The sequence below is a fragment of the Haliotis rufescens genome, unplaced genomic scaffold (assembly GCF_023055435.1).
Source record: "Haliotis rufescens isolate VD_foot unplaced genomic scaffold, xgHalRufe1.0.p SCAF_4, whole genome shotgun sequence".
Classification (NCBI taxonomy): domain Eukaryota; kingdom Metazoa; phylum Mollusca; class Gastropoda; order Lepetellida; family Haliotidae; genus Haliotis; species Haliotis rufescens.
Genome location: NW_025964112.1, coordinates 18,066,265 through 18,091,668, shown reverse-complemented (window position 1 = coordinate 18,091,668; position 25,404 = coordinate 18,066,265). Strand labels below are relative to the sequence as shown.

At 42.0% G+C, this 25,404-nt stretch overlaps 1 protein-coding gene across 1 annotated transcript in view; it reads right to left on the bottom strand.

The window, feature by feature from the left end:
- Nucleotides 1–25,404, bottom strand: part of LOC124149249 (protein PTHB1-like) — a 53,185-nt gene that overhangs the window by 13,789 nt on the left and 13,992 nt on the right. Inside the window, exons 11-23 of the mRNA XM_046520707.2 lie at nt 25,016–25,197; nt 22,518–22,594; nt 21,847–21,903; nt 21,551–21,653; nt 20,760–20,864; nt 20,048–20,188; nt 19,095–19,190; nt 18,111–18,277; nt 16,144–16,296; nt 14,824–15,006; nt 9,533–9,722; nt 8,693–8,923; nt 8,064–8,196 (exon numbers count right to left, since the gene is read on the bottom strand). Coding sequence (XP_046376663.1) covers nt 8,075–8,196; nt 8,693–8,923; nt 9,533–9,722; nt 14,824–15,006; nt 16,144–16,296; nt 18,111–18,277; nt 19,095–19,190; nt 20,048–20,188; nt 20,760–20,864; nt 21,551–21,653; nt 21,847–21,903; nt 22,518–22,594; nt 25,016–25,197 — 1,807 coding nt within the window. The 3' untranslated portion in view covers nt 8,064–8,074. The remainder of the gene's footprint in view (nt 1–8,063; nt 8,197–8,692; nt 8,924–9,532; nt 9,723–14,823; nt 15,007–16,143; nt 16,297–18,110; nt 18,278–19,094; nt 19,191–20,047; nt 20,189–20,759; nt 20,865–21,550; nt 21,654–21,846; nt 21,904–22,517; nt 22,595–25,015; nt 25,198–25,404) is intronic.

The window sequence follows — 25,404 nt, the reverse complement described above, 5'->3', positions numbered from 1 at the left end:
GAATCCTGGATCTGACCTCAATATGATCTCTGAATTCCAGGGACAAATCACAATCTGTTGCCAGTAGGCAAACAAATCCTTAGATAAAGTACATACTGCAAGAATTGACTTAACATTTTGAATCACACCTGATAGAGAAAAAAACAAGCTGCCAGCCATAGAATAACATGACAACATTATCCTGTGGTTTTCAGGACCTTTGACATCCGGTTTTGCATTTCTTTATCACATGAATCCAATCTCTAAGGTGTCAGTAGTCAATTCATCAGTTCATGGAGGACTTCTTGGCTTCCTAAACATATGCTGTCTAAGGATCTGTCTTCTGCATACTTTGGCAAAGTGGTTCCGCTTGTTGCAGATCCGACACACAAGTCCGAATGCCGGGCATTGCTCATACCTCTTATGCTTGCCATCACAGTTGTGGCAGACGGTCTTGTCCTGTCGTCTGCTCTCAGTGCCTTGGCCCAGTATGTCATCCCTTGGATTCATCTTGCTGTCTTCACGATGGAGGTCATCAGTGGACATGGGACTGTAGGCCATGAGAAGGTCGACTTTGCAGGACATTTGTTCCCCAGCCCGACAGATCTCAATAGCTTTCTCCAGGTAGAGGTCCTCCTCCCTCAACAACTTGCTTCTCACCTTGTCATCATGGATACCACAGATTACCCGATCACGGATCAGGTTTTCTGTCAATGTTCCGAACTCGCACGACCGAGCCATGTTTCTCAGTTCAGCCACATAATTATCGATGTTTTCCCCTTCTTGTTGACAACGCATGTTGAACAAGTACCTCTCGTACATCACGCTGGTGTGGGGGTAACAGTAGGAGTCAAACTTCTCCAGGATCTTACTCACATTCTCCATGTCCCCTTCCCTGTCCCAGTGAAAGCTGTGGTAGACATTCAGTGCCTCATTTCCAATGGCATTCAGAAAAGTACTAGTTTGAATATCATCATCTTTCTCGGACATTGTTTCTAGATACAACAAAAAGTGTCCCTTCCACCTTCTCCAATTTTCAGCCATGTCTCCACCGAGGGCAAGCTCGCCAGGGGGAACCATAACATTTTCTCTAACGGTGGTCATTTTCATCATTATTGCCAGGTGCTTCACAAACAAGCCCACAGCAATCAAACACAAATGTTTCAGCTACAGTTGAGAGTAAACAATAATCCTGGTGACTGAATCTGCTGCACTTACTCTTGCTGGAGGTCCATGTAACTGACTGAAGTACACATGGGCCACCAAATAAAGACTACATGTCTTGCTAACAAAACATCAAAACCAACTTTGTGCAACAAATCATTCACATTCTTACACACACCAACACTGAGAACTTCAAGCATACACTCGACAAGCCACAGCCCTTTGATAGTAAAATACAATATACATGTAATCTACCAATAAAAAGTCTATAAAGTCTCTGATTTACTCACACGCGAAAGACAAATGTTTAAAAATGATTCGTCAATCAGATTCAAAAAGGTTCCTTCAATGGCATTTGACAGCTCAGGTAATAGATGTGGTCTTGAATGACTATTGTGTTTCCTTCACAATAGTACAATCATCATATCAATGGACAATCTCTGAACAGACTTAACTTTAAGTCATCTGAACACTCTGGACATCTGTCATGACCTAGGGTGCAGGAGTTTCTGAATTTTTATGATCTTGGAAATAGACAAGGAATGTTATTGGATTTTAACATCCACATTTTGGGAGGTGACACAGTGTAAATGTTCTATATTTTCAATTTATTTTCCCTTCACTAACCTGCTACAGACCCAGCTGGTCCAACCTTAAACGGTCAGCACATGTTGCATGCACCATATGAGCAGTACTGTCACACCTACAGACGGTTAACCAGAAGCCCCTTCACCTTCGTCAATAATGTTCACTCTGGTGTATGGGCAGTACATCTTTTGCCAAAACAAGGATATGTCTATTGTCATGTCCTGAACTATATGTTCTGTGATACATCAGGAATGACCACGACTCATAATAGTAAACCACTTGATGGCAGTCCAAAGTGATACATGGGATCAGCTGATCGTTAATTCCAGTTCGCTTTGTTGACAGTTTGCTATGTGTTATCCTCTATGTTTGAATTCCTCACTCTAAACATGACATATACTTCATGTATCCATAGATAAGTCATATTATTGCCACATATGCTATATGCATGCATTTCAGAACAGCATCTACTGCCAGCTAGGTGATAAAAAGCGAAATGTGAGCATGTAAAGTTGGAGAAAAAATTGTGTATTTTGACTGCAACACATATATAAAAATTACTAAACACTGTTCATTACTCAGAGGTGTATAAAAATTACTAAAAACTGTCCATGAAATTGTGAAAGAAACTAACAAATTGTGTCATCAACTACACATCATAATACAAAGTTCAAAATAGAACTAGCCGGGAACAAGTGCTGAGGCAACAGGTTGGACTTCAACTATATCATTTCAATAAGGTTGTCCTCAAGGACAATAAAAGAGCTGGAAATCATTTTGGTGTTTTTGATATCCATGGTTGGTGCATGATGCATAAAAAGTATATAGGGATGACTGGTAGCTGTTTGTTGCCAATTACCATGATTACAACTCAATTATGATCAGGAATTGATAGATATTAATGTGGCAAATTTGCATTTATAATATTTGATCCTAAATATATTTCAAATACAAATTTAATGACCAGTTACCAACTATACTTAGTCATCTTAAATATCATAAATAATAATTTATACTTATTTTCAATCACTAAAATACCGGTAATGATGGTACATTAACAGTGTTGCAAACCTCAAATGAATATTTCACATTTCACTGCTTACAGTGACTTCATCCCATTTGTTTTGACAATGATCAGATAATTACAATAGATAAAGCTCATTTTGATTTTCATTGAACCTCAGTCTTTTATGTTTCCATATTCCAAAATGATGATTCTTCAAATACCCACACAACACTGAACACGTCATAATAATGAATGATCTATTGTATTTTATGTCTTTGTATATTTGTGCATGTATATTGCATTATATATGGCAACAGGTTAGACTTTGATTATATCATTTCAAAAAGGTGTTATCGCCCTTAAGGACAAAACATTACCCATTAAACTGGAAATTTTGGTAGATGCAAAGATGTACATACTGTCTGATTGAGTGAGTGAGTTGGGTTTGAACTGTATGCCCATTATGTTACAGCATGTCAGCTTAATGTAGGAGGATAGCCCAAAGTGCTGCAGGCCTTACTGTCTGACATTCATAGACACTATGGAAAAGATTTTGGAAAGAGAGCTCACTCAAAAATATTATGGAACAAATATTTTCAAATTATTCCATCAAACAAATTCAGATATCAAGTTACAAAGACAGATATCAAGTTACAAAATCGAAACAATCCATCTGAACAGGAAACAAAAAGTACTTTGAAGATTTCCCAAAGCAATATATACACAGCAGGCAACCATAATAATGTTAAAGGTAGAAGGTATTTTAGATGAAAAATTGCTTTTTATCAAAAATGTAATCAGAGAAAAACAACAAATCATTATCCTCATCTCGTTTAAGATATGCAGGTGTTTCTTTCAAAAACTGTTTTTAAACTTTGACCGTAATGGCAGTTGAGTGATAAAGACACCCCAGAATGCATGAACATCTCCGCCATAAGATCAGCAGAAACAGCCTTACTATACCTACTGCCATAACAACTTGTTGATTCCATCTAGAAACACAGTAACCTGTCCCTTATCACAGACATCAACAAGAGAAGGTTACCCTACAAAATGTTACAGGTTTTAGCGATGTCATGCAAAAACATTTGCGGGTAACTGTACCCCAGAATTAGCAAGATTTAGTGGGCGTCGCTGACTCGTGTTCACACAATTGTGATCCCGGTGCTGTTTCCGAGAGGGACTTGCACGTCAGAAAACTGTAATTAACTTCAACAGACTGGAGTATCAGGTTACAAGCGGAGAAACTCGAACCTTGGGAATGGAGAAATTTAAGTAGCTAAGTACAGGTCTGAGTAGTGACAAATGTACAATAGGAAGAAAGACTTCAATTGTGGTTCAAATTAACAGTATCAGTTTTACTCCCACTGGGAAACTTATTCCGTCGGGGAACCGTGCAGGTTTTTTTTATCTGAACTGTTTAAGAGCTGAAGTGATCCATTCATCTGCCCATCTAATGGGAGATTAGGCTAATTCAGGCTAGAAGGCCAGTTATTGCAGGAATTCTAATTGATTATCCTTTCAATGTATAATGACTAACAATGGACCATAAGTGGACATATGAATAGAATTTGCACTCGTGTAGCCCTCTATGTTAAAAGTTGTGTACTGCACAAGGGTTACAGATCAAATTAAGATAGTTTTGTGGTGAAAAGATGGCTTTACCTGCTCAGGACAAGCCTTGTTTCTTTGCCATGAATTATAGTCTTGATATAAAGAGTGAAGTGATTTACAGATTTTAGTTGCTGGGACTTTCTCTTGAATTATCCGAACCCGAGCATGCAATGATAGGCTTCATGAGAAATACTTCCTGTTGCATAATAAAAAGAAAATTATCATTTAATAGCAGTTTCTTGGCTTTCTAAATCTTTCATCCTAAAATGTGTTTTGAATTGCAAGAAGACGTCATGGTATCTGGGATAAAATCACATGATTACTGTGTTGGATTATAATCTCATTGAATCATAACATGAATTAACTTTTCTAATGAGCGTGCTATTTTCCTTCTTTTGCAACTGATCTTATCTTATACTTCATTACTGAAAATGCATATTACATAGTGCATATTTATGATAATTAGCTCACATAGGACCTGAGGGTAAACAAGTACTGAGAGCGCAGACTGTACTCACACTGCTAACTCCAACTGTATGCCGACTGCCTGCCCAGACAGTTAACTCTGTCTGTACACTCTGACTGTTAACACAGACTGTCTGCCCAGACTGAAAACCCTGTCTGTATGCCCAGGCTGTTAACCCTGTCTGTATGCTGACTGTTAACAGACTGTCTGCCAAGACTGAAAACCCTGTCTGCATGCCCAGGCTGTTAACCCTGTCTGTATGCTGACTGTCTGCCCAGACTGAAAACCCTGTCTGCATGCCCAGGCTGTAAACCCTGCATGTATGCTGACTGTTAACACAGACTGTCTGAGCAGACTGAAAACCCTGTCTGCATTGCCCAGGGTGTAAACCCTGTCTGTATGCTGACTGTTAACACAGACTGTCTGCCCAGACTGAAAACCCTGTCTGCATGCCCAGGCTGTTAACCCTGTCTGCATGCCCAGGCTGTAAGCCCTGTCTGTATGCTGACTGTTAACAGACAGTCTGCCCAGACTGAAAACCCTGTCTGCATGCCCAGGCTGTTAACCCTGTCTGTATGCTGACCAGACTGAAAACCCTGTCTGTTCACTGACTGTTAACCCTGTCTGTACACTGACTGTTAACCCTGTCTGTACACTGAATGTTAACCATGTCTGTACACTGACTGTTAACCCTGTCTGTACACTGAGTGTTAACCCTGTCTGTACACTGAGTGTTAACCCTGTCTGTACACTGACTGTTAACCCTCTCTGTATGCAGACTATTACTGTTTACCCTGTCTGTATGCTTTGACTGTTAACCCTGTCTGTATGCTTTGACTGTTAACCCTGTCTGTACACTGACTGTTAACCCTGTCTGTACACTGAGTGTTAACCATGTCTGTACACTGACTGTTAACCCTGTCTGTCCACTGACTGTTAACCCTGTCTGTACACTGTTAACCCTGTCTGTACACTGATAACCCTGTCTGCATGCTGACTGATAACCCTGTGTGTATGCTGGCTGATAACCCTGCCTGTACGCTGACTGATAACCCTGTCTGTATGCTGACTGTTAATTGTTTACCCTGTCTGTATGCTTTGACTGATAACCCTGTCTGTTTGCTTTGACTGATAATCCTGTCTGTATGCTGACTGATAACCCTGTCTGTAAGCTGACTGTTAATTGTTTACCCTGTCTGTATGCTTTGACTGATAACCCTGTCTGTATGCTTTGACTGATAACCCTGCCTGTACGCTGACCCATAACCCTGTCTGTATGCTGACTGATAACCCTGTCTGTAAGCTGACTGTTAATTGTTTACCCTGTCTGTATGCTTTGACTGATAACCCTGTCTGTATGCTTTGACTGATAACCCTGCCTGTATGCTGACCGATAACCCTACCTGTATGCTGACCGATAACCCTGCCTGTACGCTGACCGATAACCCTACCTGTATGCTGACCGATAACCCTGCCTGTACTCTGACCAATAACCCTGCCTGTACGCTGACCGATAACCCTACCTGTATGCTGACCGATAACCCTGCCTGGACGCTGACTTTTAACCCTGTCGTACGCTGACTGATAACCCTGTCTGTATGCTGACCGATAACCCTGTCTGTATGCTGACCGATAACCATGCCTGTACGCTGACTGATAACCCTGTCTGTATGCTGACCGATAACCCTGTCTGTACACTGACTGTGAACCCCATCTGTACACTCTTACTGATAACCCCGGTTGTACACTGACTATTAACCCTGTGTACAGACCGGGTTATCAGTCAGCATACAGACAGGGTTAACAGTCTGCGTACAGACAGGGTTATCAGTCAGCATACAGACAGGGTTAACAGGCAGAGTGTAACCATACTGGCACACATAAGAACACATCCCATGGTCTTAAGGTGTTGTTTTTGGCATGGCACTGCCTATTAGTTTCAATCATGACACAAGAATTAACGACGCGTGGCAGCACGGTTTTCCATCACTAACACGACACACACTTGCCAACATCCTTCACTTGCATGTATGTTTACAAAGAAAACTCCATCCCATTGCATGCCACAATCATTATCCTCACATATTAGAGCCCAGAAAATTTAAATTCAAGCATAACATCACCGACTGAACTGTGGTACTTCAATTCTGATTTCAATGATATATATTTAAAATGATAAGTCAAAGAGTGAGAAGATGACAGCTCTGCTCACAGTTTGTCCCAAGATAAGCTATTGCCTTTGTGTTGTTCTATTTCTAAAAATAACCCCATTTTGTGGCTATTTAGTGGACAGAAGAGCTGTACATTCTGAGCAGCTTAGGCACAGATATCAATGACAAATCACAAATGTACTGTACTTGAAAACAGGACAAACACAGAAAATGGTGAACATATGGACAGGCTGAACAGAATAGCAAGAAATAGTTATTGAAAAGGATTCAGCTGTGGGTAAATCTAAACAGTGTCTGGCATGGCATGTCCACATCGTAATGAATAAAAGGTTAGTTACATCTAAAAAAACCCACAATAACAACAGCAGCATTCCTTGATGACATGACATGACATCCTCATTGTGTCCATCTATGACTGGAGACACACATACATACATCTTATGGTTAGTTAGGTATATAAAAAAACATACAGACAAGACAGGTCTTCGTACAGACCAAGGGAAATAACTTGGTATGAAAAGAGACTATTCAAATCAGTTTCAGACTGATGAGAATTCTTATGGGTCACTCATTGTTGAGAAATACAGGCATACATTCATTGCTCAGAAACAAGTGGTCATGTGTTTTAGTTTTTCAGGGTACATGACCCAGGCAACATAGCATCTGAAGCACTCTAATTGATCTTCATTCCATTTTAACTTTGAACAATCATAATAACAATCTCTGATTGAAAGAGCTGATTTTTGACAACCACTGGAACCTTCTGTCTCAATCATTGTCAGAAGGTAGTTCGAATAATATCAACAAATGTTGGAAACAAATTGCTTGTTTTTACCTGATCAAATTCTAATATACCCATCCAAGAAAAACTTATACATAAGAAATAAATTAGGAGTGTGTACTACAAAGTTAAGGGACAACCATTTGAATATAGATATTCTCTATCTATTGCATCTAAAGGTCACATATCTCAACTCTACAATGAAAACAGTATGTTTATCTCCTTATTGCCAAAATGAATTGAGCATAAAATACATTCATATAACCATGGTAACATACTCCTTGCAATACTTACAGTTGAAATCCTCACAAAGCAAAGACGACTTCCTTGCTGTCATCATTGCCGTTGCTGAGGTTTGGTCCATCCATATCGCCCAGGTCTGGCACCATGTCTTCAATGTGTTGTTGTTTCCTGCTGTCCGACATGCCTGCCAACACAGAGGTGTGCTGTTACAAGTTTACCATTTGTAGCACACTAGCTGGGCCAATACGTGTCTACACCCTGAAGGCGTTTCAATAACCACTGCTCAAAGCCAGTGTATTATAATATTTATTAGTCTGCCAAGGCATCATTTTTGATGGTGAAGAAAAAGATTTTATATAGCAGTCTTCTGAGGTTGACCATAAGGGCCTCAGTCAAACCAAGATTAATACTGCCCTATAGAGACATGATGTAAACGATCACATTTCTATGTCCATGCTTATTAAATAAACTGCTGGAATAAAAGCTCATCCACACACACAGGACAGGGTGCATTCTCATAAACTCACGCTGCAAACTTAATCCCAGCAGCAATTCCAACCTTATGGTAAACAATAATAATGCAAGAGAGTCGGGGTCAATATGACAAACACCCGTATTGAAAACTGTACACCTTGAAATCTAGTGTTGCATCCAGACTTGGGCACAGTATGTAAGCCTACCTGCATTAGGTTTGTCCATGACTGGCAGACCCATCGGCTCCAGTTCATTGAGCGTCCGGCCGTTCTTCATCCCTTCATCTCTCTTGTGCTTCTTCTTCTTCTTCTTGTCTTTGTACTTGGTGTTGACAACTGAGTCCAGTGCAGATGTGTCGCCCATCAAGGAATCTGTTTCTCCATTTTCTGTTATGCTCTTGTTGGATGGAGGCAGTTTCATTTTTCGCTCTTTCCGATCTACATTGAAGAATGTATATATGAAGTTCATACTATCCTGACAAATGCTATCACCTCTTATCTACAGCCAGAATCTAACAGAATTGCACTTGCCAAAGTAAGACTGGCTGATACTTGTTAATATAAGACTAAAATCTACTGAAAAAATTCCGGCATCCCATTTAGTGAATGAGTGGTTAACATCACCTTGAGGCTTCTCTCAGTTATTTCACTGTGTGTTAGTTTAATATGGGAGAAAGGCTTACAGTAGAACTAGTCTTACGAGCTTACTATTTTGGTGCATGGTTATGGTGGTGACAAACTTAGGAGCCATATCGGGAAATATCTGGGATATTAACCCATGAAGAGCGAATATGTGTGGATATGTTTAACACCGCACTCAGCAATATTCTAGCTATATCACAGCAGTCTATCCACAAACAAGTCTAGACCAGTCAATCCAGAGATTGACACTGTGAACATGGATCAAACAATTGGGATATGATGACATGCATCAACCAAGTCATCGAGCCTGACAACCACCGTTGGTCACCTCTTACAACAAGCATGGGTTGCTGAAGATCTAAGCCAGATCTTCATGGGTTGATGACTTTTCATGTATTGACTCACCTGACAACCCTTCAACAAGCCTTACACCTTTCCCAAGTCTATCACAGAGTAACGCTATATGCTTCTTCACTTTGGTTGTATCCTGTGGAACAGTAAGGGGGGAGGGGTTCACAGTCTGGTCCTTCGCTGACTTGGCCAGTGTCGTCCGCAACAGATGCGTCACAGCTGCATCTACCATCTCCTGCCACCCCTGCAAGATTCAACCACTCAGTACATGTATACAATCTACCATCTCAGGCCACCCCTGAAAGATTCAACCACTCAGTACATGTATACCATCTACCATCTCAGGCCAACCCTGCAAGATTCAACCACTCAGTACATGTATACCATCTACCATCTCCTGCCACCCCTGCAAGATTCAACCACTCAGTACATGTATACCATCTACCATCTCAGGCCACCCCTGCAAGATTCAACCACTCAGTACATGTATACCATCTACCATCTCCTGCCACCCCTGCAAGATTCAACCACTCAGTACATGTATACCATCTACCATCTCAGGCCACCCCTGCAAGATTCAACCACTCAGTACATGTATACCATCTACCATCTCAGGCCACCCCTGCAAGATTCAACCACTCAGTACATGTATACCATCTACCATCTCAGGCCACCCCTGCAAGATTCAACCACTCAGTACATGTATACCATCTACCATCTCAAGCCACCCCTGCAAGATTCAACCACTCAGTACATGTATACCATCTCCCATCTCAAGCCACCCCTGTAAGATTCAACCAATCAGTACATGTATACCATCTACCATCTCCTGCCACCCCTGCAAGATTCAACCACTCAGTACATGTATACCATCTACCATCTCAGGCCACCTCTGCAAGATTCAACCACTCAGTACATGTATACCATCTACCATCTCAGGCCACCCCTGCAAGATTCAACCACTCAGTACATGTATACCATCTACCATCTCAGGCCACCTCTGCAAGATTCAACCACTCAGTACATGTATACCATCTACCATCTCCTGCCACCCCTGCAAGATTCAACCACTCAGTACATGTATACCATCTACCATCTCCTGCCACCCCTGTAAGATTCAACCACTCAGTACATGTATACAATCTACCATCTCAGGCCAACCCTGCAAGATTCAACCACTCAGTACATGTATACAATCTACCATCTCAGGCCACCCCTGCAAGATTCAACCACTCAGTACATGTATACAATCTACCATCTCAGGCCACCCCTGTAAGATTCAACCACTCAGTACATGTATACCATCTCCCATCTCAAGCCACCCCTGTAAGATTCAACCACTCAGTACATGTATACCATCTACCATCTCAGGCCACCCCTGTAAGATTCAACCACTCAGTACATGTATACCATCTACCATCTCAAGCCACCCCTGTAAGATTCAACCACTCAGTACATGTTTACAATCTCCCATCTCAGGCCACCCCTGTAAGATTCAACCACTCAGTACATGTATACCATCTACCATCTCAGGCCACCCCTGCAAGATTCAACCACTCAGTACATGTATACCATCTACCATCTCAGGCCACCCCTGCAAGATTCAACCACTCAGTACATGTATACGATCTACCATCTCAGGCCAACCCTGCAAGATTCAACCACTCAGTACATGTATACCATCTACCATCTCAGGCCACCCCTGCAAGATTCAACCACTCAGTACATGTATACCATCTCCCATCTCAGGCCACCCCTGCAAGATTCAACCACTCAGTACATGTATACCATCTACCATCTCAGGCCACCCCTGCAAGATTCAACCACTCAGTACATGTATACCATCTACCATCTCAGGCCACCCCTGCAAGATTCAACCACTCAGTACATGTATACCATCTACCATCTCAGGCCACCCCTGCAAGATTCAACCACTCAGTACATGTATACCATCTACCATCTCAGGCCACCCCTGAAAGATTCAACCACTCAGTACATGTATACCATCTACCATCTCCTGCCACCCCTGAAAGATTCAACCACTAAGTACATGTATACCATCTACCATCTCCTGCCACCCCTGCAAGATTCAACCACTCAGTACATGTATACCATCTCCCATCTCAGGCCACCTCTGCAAGATTCAACCACTCAGTACATGTATACAATCTACCATCTCAGGCCACCCCTGAAAGATTCAACCACTCAGTACATGTATACCATCTACCATCTCCTGCCACCCCTGCAAGATTCAACCACTAAGTACATGTATACCATCTACCATCTCAGGCCACCCCTGCAAGATTCAACCACTCAGTACATGTATACCATCTACCATCTCCTGCCACCCCTGCAAGATTCAACCACTCAGTACATGTATACAATCTACCATCTCAGGCCACCCCTGTAAGATTCAACCACTCAGTACATGTATACAATCTACCATCTCAGGCCAACCCTGCAAGATTCAACCACTCAGTACATGTATACCATCTACCATCTCCTGCCACCCCTGCAAGATTCAACCACTCAGTACATGTATACCATCTACCATCTCAGGCCACCCCTGCAAGATTCAACCACTCAGTACATGTATACCATCTCAGGCCAACCCTGCAAGATTCAACCACTCAGTACATGTATACCATCTACCATCTCAGGCCACCCCTGTAAGATTCAACCACTCAGTACATGTATACCATCTACCATCTCAGGCCACCCCTGCAAGATTCAACCACTCAGTACATGTATACCATCTACCATCTCAGGCCACCCCTGCAAGATTCAACCACTCAGTACATGTATACCATCTACCATCTCAGGCCACCCCTGCAAGATTCAACCACTCAGTACATGTATACCATCTACCATCTCAGGCCACCCCTGCAAGATTCAACCACTCAGTACATGTATACCATCTACCATCTCAGGCCACCCCTGAAAGATTCAACCACTCAGTACATGTATACCATCTACCATCTCAGGCCACCCCTGTAAGATTCAACCACTCAGTACATGTATACCATCTACCATCTCAGGCCACCCCTGTAAGATTCAACCACTCAGTACATGTATACAATCTCCCATCTCAAGCCACCCCTGTAAGATTCAACCACTCAGTACATGTATACCATCTACCATCTCCTGCCACCCCTGCAAGATTCAACCACTCAGTACATGTATACATTCTCCCATCTCAGGCCACCTCTGCAAGATTCAACCACTCAGTACATGTATACAATCTACCATCTCAGGCCACCCCTGCAAGATTCAACCACTCAGTACATGTATACAATCTACCATCTCAAGCCACCCCTGCAAGATTCAACCACTCAGTACATGTATACAATCTCCCATCTCAAGCCACCCCTGCAAGATTCAACCAGTCAGTACATGTATACCATCTACCATCTCAAGCCACCCCTGCAAGATTCAACCACTCAGTACATGTATACAATCTCCCATCTCAGGCCACCCCTGTAAGATTCAACCACTCAGTACATGTATACCATCTACCATCTCAGGCCACCCCTCAACACACTCAACAGCACCTGCACAATCTACAGTGAGTGAGTGCAGTTTGTTTTATACAACAGTATGCAATATTCAGGCTCTATCATGGCAGCCTATAAATAAGAGTGCAGTTTGTTTTATACAACAGTATGCAATATTCAGGCTCTATCATGGCAGCCTATTAATAAGAGTGCAGTTTGTTTTATACAACAGTTTGCAATATTCAGGCTCTATCATGGCAGCCTATTAATAAGAGTGCAGTTTGTTTTATACAACAGTTTGCAATATTCAGGCTCTATCATGGCAGCCTATTAATAAGAGTGCAGTTTGTTTTATACAACAGTATGCAATATTCAGGCTCTATCATGGCAGCCTATTAATAAGAGTGCAGTTTGTTTTATACAACAGTATGCAATATTCAGGCTATATCATGGCAGCCTATTAATAAGAGTGCAGTTTGTTTTATACAACAGTATGCAATATTCAGGCTCTATTATGGCAGCCTATTAATAAGAGTGCAGTTTGTTTTATACAACAGTATGCAATATTCAGGCTCTATCATGGCAGCCTATTAATAAGAGTGCAGTTTGTTTTATACAACAGTATGCAATATTCAGGCTCTATCATGGCAGCCTATTAATAAGAGTGCAGTTTGTTTTATACAACAGTATGCAATATTCAGGCTCTATCATGGCAGCCTATTAATAAGAGTGCAGTTTGTTTTATACAACAGTATGCAATATTCAGGCTCTATCATGGCAGCCTATTAATAAGAGTGCAGTTTGTTTTATACAACAGTATGCAATATTCAGGCTCTATCATGGCAGCCTATTAATAAGAGTGCAGTTTGTTTTATACAACAGTATGCAATATTCAGGCTCTATTATGGCAGCCTATTAATAAGAGTGCAGTTTGTTTTATACAACAGTATGCAATATTCAGGCTCTATCATGGCAGCCTATTAATAAGAGTGCAGTTTGTTTTATACAACAGTATGCAATATTCAGGCTCTATCATGGCAGCCTATTAATAAGAGTGCAGTTTGTTTTATACAACAGTATGCAATATTCAGGCTCTATCATGGCAGCCTATTAATAAGAGTGCAGTTTGTTTTATACAACAGTATGCAATATTCAGGCTCTATCATGGCAGCCTATTAATAATCCTTTGTTTGATAGCAGGAGCAAAGATCTACACCGTCAGGGCATAATAACACATGGTCAAGGCAAGTGTCCATTACACATCAGTACTTTTTATTCCTGTTACCAGGCAGTGAGAGAGTGAGTTGGGTTTAACGTCGCTTTTAACAGTATTCCAGTTATAGCGCGGCGTGTCAGCTTAATGTAGGAGGAAAGCCCGAAGTGATACAGGTCTCAGACATTTACCACTCAGGTGAAACCCACGAGCACGGGTATGGTGCTGACAAACCTAGAAATATAATCGGGGCGAACCGGGATTCAAGCCCACAATCATAGGTTTCTAGCGTGCCCAAGGGACTCAACTGCACAGCGAATCGCGGCGCCTGAGACGACTGGACCACCCGTGCCCCATAATCCATGCAGGGATTGACCATTTACAACCTATGTCAGCAGAGTGAGTGGAAGAGTGAGCATTGTTAAAGGCCCCTTTAAGCAATATTCCAACCACATAATTGCAGGGGGACAACAAATGGGCTGCACACATTGTGGGAAATTAAATCTAGGTATTCCTGAGGACAAGCTAACACTGAAACGACTAGCCTACCCACCCCCCCAGCCTCACTAATCATAGTGAGTAACTCACTAAGGGATGTTCTCAGTTTACAGAACTAAAGACAGGAGACATCATCTCACCTGTTGTTCACTATCATTCACTATGGGGGACACCGCTGACTCCAAGACCTGGAATTCATCATCAGTCATGTCCGTCCAGATCTTGATGAGGAAGTTGAGCAAGTGTGTAGCTGAGCTGAGGTTTGTGGCGGCCACCTCCTGGGCCCGTCTATTCTCCTCCACACCATCTGCTAGAGCGATGATCTGTACACACACAAAAATAAATCGGTGAATGAGTGAGTTTGAATAGTAAGCTTTATGTGGGCAGCAAACCCAAAGATATGCAGGTCTAGGCATTTTTTATGGCATGGTTATGGTGCTGACAAACCAAAGATCAGAATCAGAGGGAATCTGGGCATCAAACCAACAATCGTTAGGTGCACAACTATTCAAAGCAATGGCATTGCTTTAGGGACCCGTGAAGAACCGGGGTAGAATAGGTCTTCACCAACCCATGCTTGCCGTAATAGGCGACTAATAGGATCAGGTGGTCAGGCTCGCTGACTTGGTTTGATGCATGTCATCGATCAAAATTGCGTTGATCAATGCACTAATGTCAGTTACTGGATTGTCTGGTCCAGACTTGATTATTTACAGACCGCATCATATAACTAGACTATTGCTGAGTGTGGTGTTAAACAACAAACAAGCCACAAACAAGCATTGCTTTAGGACCATTCATGACCAAATTTGCTATACATAAAAACACATAGTGAACCTTCTATGTATATTCAATAGCCATTTATATTCCAAACACTGACACTGTCTGTTGTTTGAATGAGTAGTTTGCATTATCTCTACCTAATCATGGATGTCGACTTGTAAAAGTGACTGTAGTGGTTTGTTTGTTGTTTAATGTCACACTGTAAATAATCGAGTCTGGGCCAGATAATCCAGTGATTGAAACCATGAGCAATTGGGATGGATTATATAAATCAACCAAGTCAACGAGCCTGACCACCTGATCCTGTTAATTGCCTCTTACGACAATTATGGTTGCTGAAGACCACTTCTAACCCAGATCTTCAGGGGTTGACTGTAGTAGTACTAGTACTTCAACTACAGAAGCTCCCATATTTTGACATAGGCTTAAAAAAGGTGCAGTCCCATTACTGCTCCAGGCATCATTGTGACACTGGATATAGCCAATTTGATTACTGCCATGGAAGCATATGATATCATAATTAGATGCTATCCCTATATTTAGTCGTTGAATGACAGTGCCCTGTGTTACACAGCGTTACAATGTAGATAAATGTTGTTGATCCCAGGCATCCAATACTAAATGACAAGCACATATCTGATGCTGCACTCCTTCCTGCTGCCACTAGAAATGCCCACCTGTCTGAAAGTGCCTTCCAGGAGAGTGTCCAGGTTCTGTAGTGGAGATGGAGTTTTGTCCTTGAACTTGGTGAGCAATCTCTTCTGAATCATCCGGAACTGCTGGGCCCTCTGCTCCAGAACCTCCTTACATTTCTCAGCACTCAACCGAAACTAGAAAAATATTGACCCATTTTACCATTATCAATACAGTAATAGACAGTTTGAAGCAACAACCTGGACAGCTAGTCATGACACTGTGTTTAATATGACAGGAATAAATATGATATCCAGACAACAGCTCTTCCAACACACATTGTTTCATCCACATCATTTTTTAATGTCTACATACGTAGAGAAAACATACCGGTATTCAATTAAATGGTTAACTTTCATCTATTTTCACTGGTGTATTTTTCCTTTGTTTACAACATATACAATGGTTGTATGGTTCTCATGCTGACATTGAATCCTTATTGATAATGACAGAGCCACTTTGATACATAAAGATATATTTTCAAACTTTCATGGGAGTGTTTTGTTTGTTGTGTAACAAATACTCAGCCATATCAGCGGTAGAAACTAACATTTTTAGTCCACTAGTCCTAATGATAATAGCATATAGTAAAATCCTTAAGAATGGCAAATTTCTACTAAAGTACTCATGGAAATGAAAAAAACCTGTTTTGCGCGATTTAATAATTGACACAAAGCATTACGTAGATGTAAATACGAAATAACAAAACAACTGGAAAAGTACTAGTCTGGATTTGCTAGTGCTCAATACAAAATGTACTTTACAGGAGGTAATTTGTAGGCACTTTCAACATTCAAAAATAAAACTAAGTCCAAATTGACATGGCAGAAACAGGCTAAATAAGCCTGGAAAAAAGTTATCAAAACAACAATAAAAATAACAGCTATGTTTATGTACATAGTAATAATGACATGTAAGTTGTTGTTTGAGAAGGGAATATGTTACTTTTACGTTCTGATATTTTGACGATGATTCACTATCCCACAATGCCACTCACAAATCACTTACCACTGACAAATCACATGCACGTGGGTTTCAAGCGTCTGTTTTCACCTGTCGTCAAGGTGTCATAGGTCATGGACATTCACCTTGATCTACTAACACCTGGTTATGCTCAGTTTCACAATAGTCTGTTTGTTCATATTTTTACACACTTTTACATGTAAAAAGACATAAAAACCTTTGATACGCTGTATTTGTGCCAAAGCCCAATTAGTACTAATTGAGTTGTTTGAATATTTATATATTTTGTATATTAACTGCAATTATTTAAAATGAGATCGAAAAAACAGGGTTTTTTTCATTTCCGTGAGTACTTTAGTCCTTATGGTACCTTAACTATTGAGCAGTTTGGCAAGGACTACAGGACTAGTGCCAATTTATAATGCTGCATATGACAGTAGCCTGACAGTAGCCTGTAAATAATCCAGTTATCACCTGATAACATAGGTCGTCTCTTATGACCAGCACAGGTTGTTGTGACAAATTCTAACCCGGATTCCTCATTGAAGCTGTTGCTGTTGTAGTAGGGCAGTGGCTAATTTCCGCAGACAGACATCCATTAGCGGCGTTCAAAACTAAGGGGGGTTCCTTGGGCCCTTGAGGTTTGCTTCTATAGTACTAGGGTCACCCTTACATTTCTTACATAGGCTATGACATGGAACCAACAACTTTCAAACGTAAACCATGATTACACTGGTTACCATGGACTTCTCTGATATCAGCATATCCAGATACCCTGTTTGTTTACAAACCAGAGACAATTCTGGTCATTTGACCTGATTGAAGTAGCATGTGGCAGCAGTATAATGATAGCATGATGATAAATCACTACATCACTGAGCATGTATGATATTAGGAATACATGAACATAATTTCTTCCCAATGCAGTGTTCCTGAGTCACACAAGTCCTGTACAAGAGAGTCAGGCAGATGCCTGTTTGGTGCTCACCTCAAAGTGAACATCCACCAAATCAAAGTACTCCTGAAGCGGCAAAGCTCCATCAAAGAAAACCTTAAAGTCTTTGGCACGATTAAAGTGGTTGCTAAGTCGACCAGCTAACTCCCTCATCGGCAGCCATAATGCTTCAATTTGGTCACACTGTAATCTGTATCGTTCTGAAATTAATATGCAAAAGAAACAAATGAATATAAAGTACAGGTATGTAATGTTAAGAAGCATCTTTGTCAGCAAATTTCAACCATACTTTTATTGAAAAGCATGTACATGATGTATGATGACTAGTGTCATATAAAGTTCAACACAATGTTGTTATCACATGGGCAAAGTTTCACTAGAAAAGGGACACATTTTGAAACATATTATCCATCCCTTGATTTGTTGTTCATAACTAACTACTTCGTCCATACTTCACAGGTTTGTAAACGTTGTGTACATTATGTTCCTTTGCCATGTGATTGAAAGATAACAATATAGATTAAAAAGGGTTTTGGGGCTGCAAACACCTAACTAGGTCCATGATTGAGCCGTGGTCACAGTGTTTAAAAAATGGAAATTCGACTTTAAATGGAAATATCACAAACCTGGTTCCTCCATTACCCACTATGTGGTATAATCACTATTTTTAACCAACATATCTAGCAAGAGCCAGGTTCCAGTGATTGTAAAGCCGACACAACACAAACAGCAATGTTTTTCACTTAATAACATATGCAACATGTGCTGTAGTCTCGCTGCCTTAATGTCAGGCAATGGTAGTGTTCGCACAAAAAGGGCTTGGTTGACCTCCATGAGTTTCAAACAGCCTCATATCACAGGCATAGCGGTTGTGTGTATTGATGGAGAAACACTATGGAAACATGCCCACAAAGTATTGATGATGAACCATTGAACCCTTGATCACATCTGAAAATGGATACGATAAGTATCTTGTAAGGGCTTTGACTTCTGAGCTTATTAACTGAGAACACTCACGTGATGTTTTTGAGGCAAGGACAGTAACAACAGGTCCTCCATAGAACTGGAAGCCCAGAGCAGCACCCTGGCCTCCTGCATTCTCTCCCAGCAGATCTGGAACAGTGCAACAGATAAATCAGATAATAACATATCAATATATATTCTGAAGAACCCCCGAGCTAATGATATGTACATCAGACATGAATGGTGTGTAGGCCACACCATGTAATAAATGTTTTCAATGCAGTCCACCTTGGTGAAACCAATGCATATTGGTATGGTGATGACAAACCTACGAACATAATCAGGGCGAAGCTGGGATTCGAATCCATGATCATAGGTTTCTGGCAGGCCTAAGGGACACAACTCTGTACAGTGACTTGCAGAACCAGAGACGATTTTACCACCTGTGCCAAACATAAACACCAAACCACAGTGAGAGGGTGAGATTCGGGTTGTCAACAGTAAGTAAGTCTTTTCACACCAACACCTTGACCTCCTTCGTGAGGACGGAAAGCTAAAGTGAAGTGACAGGTCACACATATACAACTTTGATAAACCCTGCAAGTACAGTTTGTTGATGATGAAGGATTAAAGTGAATGTATATCTGAAATCTGTGGTCACAAGAGTGGTATCCGCTATCTAAGGGACACAACTCTGCGTTGTCTTGAGTTGTCACAGCTCAAGTAACCAATAAGCATCAACAAAATTAATAGAGCATGTCATAACAATAAATACATCGTGTTGCTGACCATGTCATTCTGCATCAGACAGTTGTGAAATTGTAGCAATGTATTGCTTGCTTTACTATCCAACATCTACTGATTGCAAATACAAACCTATGGTTAAGCAACTATGGATGAAGAACAATAAATGGGCAACACTGCTGATAAAAAATCATTTGATCAGTAATGCAAAACATCAACAGAAAACATAAATGGGTAAACAATAAACAGTTCACTAGACTCACCTGGGAAAAGTTCATTGAGATTGACTGGTGGCTTGTTGGTATCTATTGTCAACTTGTGGACGGCAACTTTGACAGGGAACACTGGCTTCACCACCAGGTTAAAGGGTAGCTTCAGTTTCGCTGTGCTGACTCGCGGTGCTCCTGGAGAAGCAGAAGGGAGTTTCAGGAGACTTGCAGTTGAATCAATGTGTGTCATAAATAAACAGCATATCTAGAACAACCACATCTGAGAGTGCACCAATCACTGGCCCTGAACTTGTGAGAAGATCACTACAGTTAGTGTTGATTCTGACACCATGATCAATTTCAAATTAACATGACAACTACATGTAGTAAACATGTGAATACCATTTTAAGCCACATCAGCAATATATTAGTCATATCACAGCAGCATGTGATTAATCTAATCTGTCAAGGCAAACACTGGGTTTTAAATAATGAACAATGACCCATGATGACCGGGCACAATGTAAATCATGAGATCCTTGTAGTTTTCTGCTACAAAAATTACATCAAGGGATAGGATGAATCTGTATCTATCACATCAGTGTTAGGACAAGGATCACTCTTAATTTTAAACACTACTTAGCATAAGCATTGTAATTGTTATGTTTTCTGAATGCATACAGCATATGAATGTGTACATACTCCTCCTAAAGTCCATTATAAGAATTACAGAAACAACAAAATGCATCATGCAACACTACGCTACCTGAGGCGCTTGTATATCTGGCGGAGACTTCTGCAGAGAGGTGGGCAGGCAGGCCAGCACCGCACATGAAGAAGGCACAGAAACACTCTGTAGGTTTATTGGGGTCTGCAAGAAAGGGTGCAGTTGGTATTATCTTGAAGGTGAGGTGAGGTGAAATTGGGTTTAACGTCGCGTTCAAGATTATTGCACTTATATAGCGACGTGCATGCACGTGTGTTTGTGTGTGTGGCTGCTTGTAATAGACCGGACTGATGCCGATTTATAGTGCTAGCTCACTGAGATACCATGCCGCAGTTTAACATGAATACCCCACTCAGACACAGTATACTGACTCCGAGCCAACCAGTCCTTGCTTTAACCCCTTAATGCCGAGCGCCAGACTGGGAAACAACAAGTACCATCTTTTAACGTCTTTTGGTATGACGCGGCCGGGGATCGAACCCCGGACCTTCGGCTCTCCGGGCGGACGCTCTACCACTAGACCACGGAGACGGTCGTATTATCTTGAAGTCATATTCAGCACAAGTGTAAATCAAGTATTCAAAGTGAATGGCTGTAACAAATGCTTTACACACAGGGAACAACAGTAATCGGTTTGGATCACAATCGATTGATTCAGTAAATATTTTGGCACAATAGGCTAGCTAGGTCATCCACTGTAACCACAGGATGCTCATTTTAGTCAACTTATACAAGAAGCATGGTGTACTGGGAACCTATTATAATCTGGAATCCAAACACAGCTTTTAGTAATGAGAAGATCAAGTTATTTTTTACGGTCCAACACTCACCCACTGACGGAACTGTGAAAGATGTTTGGTTGGCCGTGAGGGGCCAGTTGGTGTGAATCTCAATTCTAACATTATCCAAAAGAAGTCGAGATTTCAGCTGGATCTGAGCAACAAAGAATACAAGACTGATTACTCCAGTAACAATTCATATTTTCAATACTCATTTATTTCATTTTATATTACATTAGATTTGAATGTGAATAAATAGATAATATTACAAGTTACCTGAGCTACTTTGAATATTACTTGTTACAATTCTGTTACCATTACAGCATACATGTATTCCCTATACTTACTCTTGCTGTTATGGAAGGAACAATATCTTCATTTTCAATCTCTACCCCTGCAGCCATCTTGAATTGAGAAAATCAAGAAACATATATATGTGAGAGAGAAAAGTCAACCCAACAACAAGTTTAGCAAATTTGCAGCTGGATAGAAAGAGGCAGTATAACATTATCAACAAAAAAACAAGGAATAGATAAATGATGCATTTCATGTGTATAAATATCTTTATTCCTAGTGTCTTGTATAAACAGATTTATTTTTAATAACATGTACAAATTGAGATCTGCAGTACAGTGTGCAAGAGCACTGTTACAGTCACTAATACACCATCCTCAACACATCGGTCTGTGCAAAACAGGGGTAGCAGACTAGCTTGGAATACAAGCAACGTATTTTATAGGTTTTGGCAAGATATTTGTGGAAAAAGGCTATTTGGTCTTTTCATTCGAATTCTTCTTTTCTAACGCTCCAGGGTATTTTAACATAGTAATCAGTGCAATAATGACATGAGTCTCAAAACACTTTTCTCCTTATTTGATTGTTATCAACAAAACACAAGTAATATTTGTTCAATACAAGGGTCTGAATGTCCTGAAATTATTAAGTACTTCTAACCAGAAAATTAGACCCTAAATATTACATGGCCCTCAACATGCTCAAAGGAGAGGTACCCACTTACCGAGGAGTCATCTAAGGCTGGATTGACATGGATGGTTATTGTGAGGTCGTCATCTGTTTTCAGGTTTGGCACTATCACTGCAACACACAAGTGGTGATCATGTCGTGGCTGAAGTATACATACATGATACATCCTCTAAGAACCAGGGTACTGTGTATGCAGTAGTCAGCAATTTCACCAGGGTCGGGAATGATAGCTTCAGTAATTTAGTTGCTTGCCAGTGGGAGCAATGCCCCGAGTGATACAGGTCTTATGGCATGGGTATGGTGCTGACAGTCCATGAATCAAAGTCCAGGAGAAACATGGATTCTACTCACTACTAGCAGATGTTACTTCCCACAGGACAGAGGTGACAACTTCCCACAGGACAGAGGTGACTAACTTCCACAGAACAGAGGTGACTAACTCCCACAGAACAGAGGTGACTAACTCCCACAGGACAGAGGTGACTAACTCCCACAGGACAGAGGTGACTAACTCCCACAGAACAGAGGTGACAACTTCCCACAGAACAGAGGTGACTAACTCCCACAGAACAGAGGTGACAACTTCCCACAGGACAAAGGTGACAACTTCCCACAGGATAGAGGTGACTAACTCCCACAGGACAGAGGTGACTAACTCCCACAGAACAGAGGTGACAACTTCCCACAGGACAAAGGTGACAACTTCCCACAGGACAGAGGCAACTAACTCCCACAGGACAGAGGTGACTAACTCCCACAGAACAGAGGTGACAACTTCCCACAGGACAAAGGTGACAACTTCCCACAGGACAGAGGTGACTAACTCCCACAGAACAGAGGTGACAACTTCCCACAGAACAGAGGTGACAACTTCCCACAGGACAGAGGTGACAACTTCCCACAGAACAGAGGTGACAACTTCCCACAGAACAGAGGTGACAACTTCCCACAGAACAGAGGTGACAACTTCCCACAGGACAAAGGTGACAACTTCCCACAGGATAGAGGTGACTAACTCCCACAGGACAGAGGTGACTAACTCCCACAGAACAGAGGTGACAACTTCCCACAGGACACAGGTGACAACTTCCCACAGGACAGAGGCGACTAACTCCCACAGGACAGAGGTGACTAACTCCCACGGAACAGAGGTGACAACTTCCCACAGGACAGAGGAGACTAATTCCCACAGGACAGAGGAGACTAATTCCCACAGGACAGAGGTGACTAACTCCCACGGAACAGAGGAGACTAATTCCCACAGGACAGAGGTGACTAACTCCCACGGAACAGAGGTGACAACTTCCCACAGGACAGAGGAGACTAATTCCCACAGGACAGAGGAGACTAATTCCTACAGGACAGAGGCGACTAACTCCCACAGGACAGAGGTGACTAATTCCCACAGGACAGAGGAGACTAACTCCCACAGAACAGAGGAGACTAACTCCCACGGAACAGAGGTGACAACTTCCCACAGGACAGAGGAGACTAATTCCCACAGGACAGAGGTGACTAACTCCCACGGAACAGAGGTGACAACTTCCCACAGGACAGAGGAGACTAATTCCCACAGGACAGAGGTGACTAACTCCCACGGAACAGAGGTGACAACTTCCCACAGGACAGAGGAGACTAATTCCCACAGGACAGAGGGGACGAATTCCCACAGGACAGAGGGGACTATCTCCCACAGGACAGAGGCGACTAACTCCCACAGGACAGAGGGGACGAATTCCCACAGGACAGAGGGGACTATCTCCCACAGGACAGAGGGGACGAATTCCCACAGGACAGAGGGGACTATCTCCCACAGAACAGAGGGGACGAATTCCCACAGGACAGAGGCGACTAACTCCCACAGGACAGAGGGGACGAATTCCCACAGGACAGAGGGGACTATCTCCCACAGAACAGAGGGGACGAATTCCCACAAGACAGAGGGGACTATCTCCCACAGGACAGAGGGGACGAATTCCCACAGGACAGAGGCGACTAACTCCCACAGGACAGAGGTGACTAACTCCCACGGAACAGAGGTGACAACTTCCCACAGGACAGAGGAGACTAATTCCCACAGGACAGAGGTGACTAACTCCCACGGAACAGAGGTGACAACTTCCCACAGGACAGAGGAGACTAATTCCCACAGGACAGAGGAGACTAATTCCTACAGGACAGAGGGGACTATCTCCCACAGGACAGAGGGGACTATCTCCCACAGGACAGAGGCGACTAACTCCCACAGGACAGAGGGGACTATCTCCCACAGGACAGAGGGGACGAATTCCCACAGGACAGAGGGGACTATCTCCCACAGGACAGAGGCGACTAACTCCCACAGGACAGAGGGGACTATCTCCCACAGGACAGAGGGGACGAATTCCCACAGGACAGAGGGGACTATCTCCCACAGGACAGAGGGGACTATCTCCCACAGGACAGTTGACAATTTCTCATAGGACAAAGGTGACTTATTCTCACAGGACAAAGGTGACTAATTCTAACAGGACAGGGAGTACAAATTCTCACCAGATTTATGAGCATTATCTTTGATTTTCTTTTGCAATCTCCTCATCTCCCCATCCATGTCGGCATAGTTGAGTTCCCTCGCCTCAACCGTGGGAGGGACAAATATTGCAGGATCTGTCCCCAGGTAACCACATTCCAGCCGCCCAGAGTCACTGAGTGACACCACCACACCCTTCAGATCTCTGATGGGGAGAATAGAAACACACTTCAATCTACAATATAACCCTTAACAGTTATGCTCCTGGCTTTCACCTTCCAATCATATGCATATGCCATGCAATATTATAGTTAACTTAGCCATAAAAGTCACAGAGCTATTCAGTAAGTCAATGTTTTTTTACTGTCAGAAATCCCCCAGCTACACCTAGGCAACCTGTGATTTATCCAGT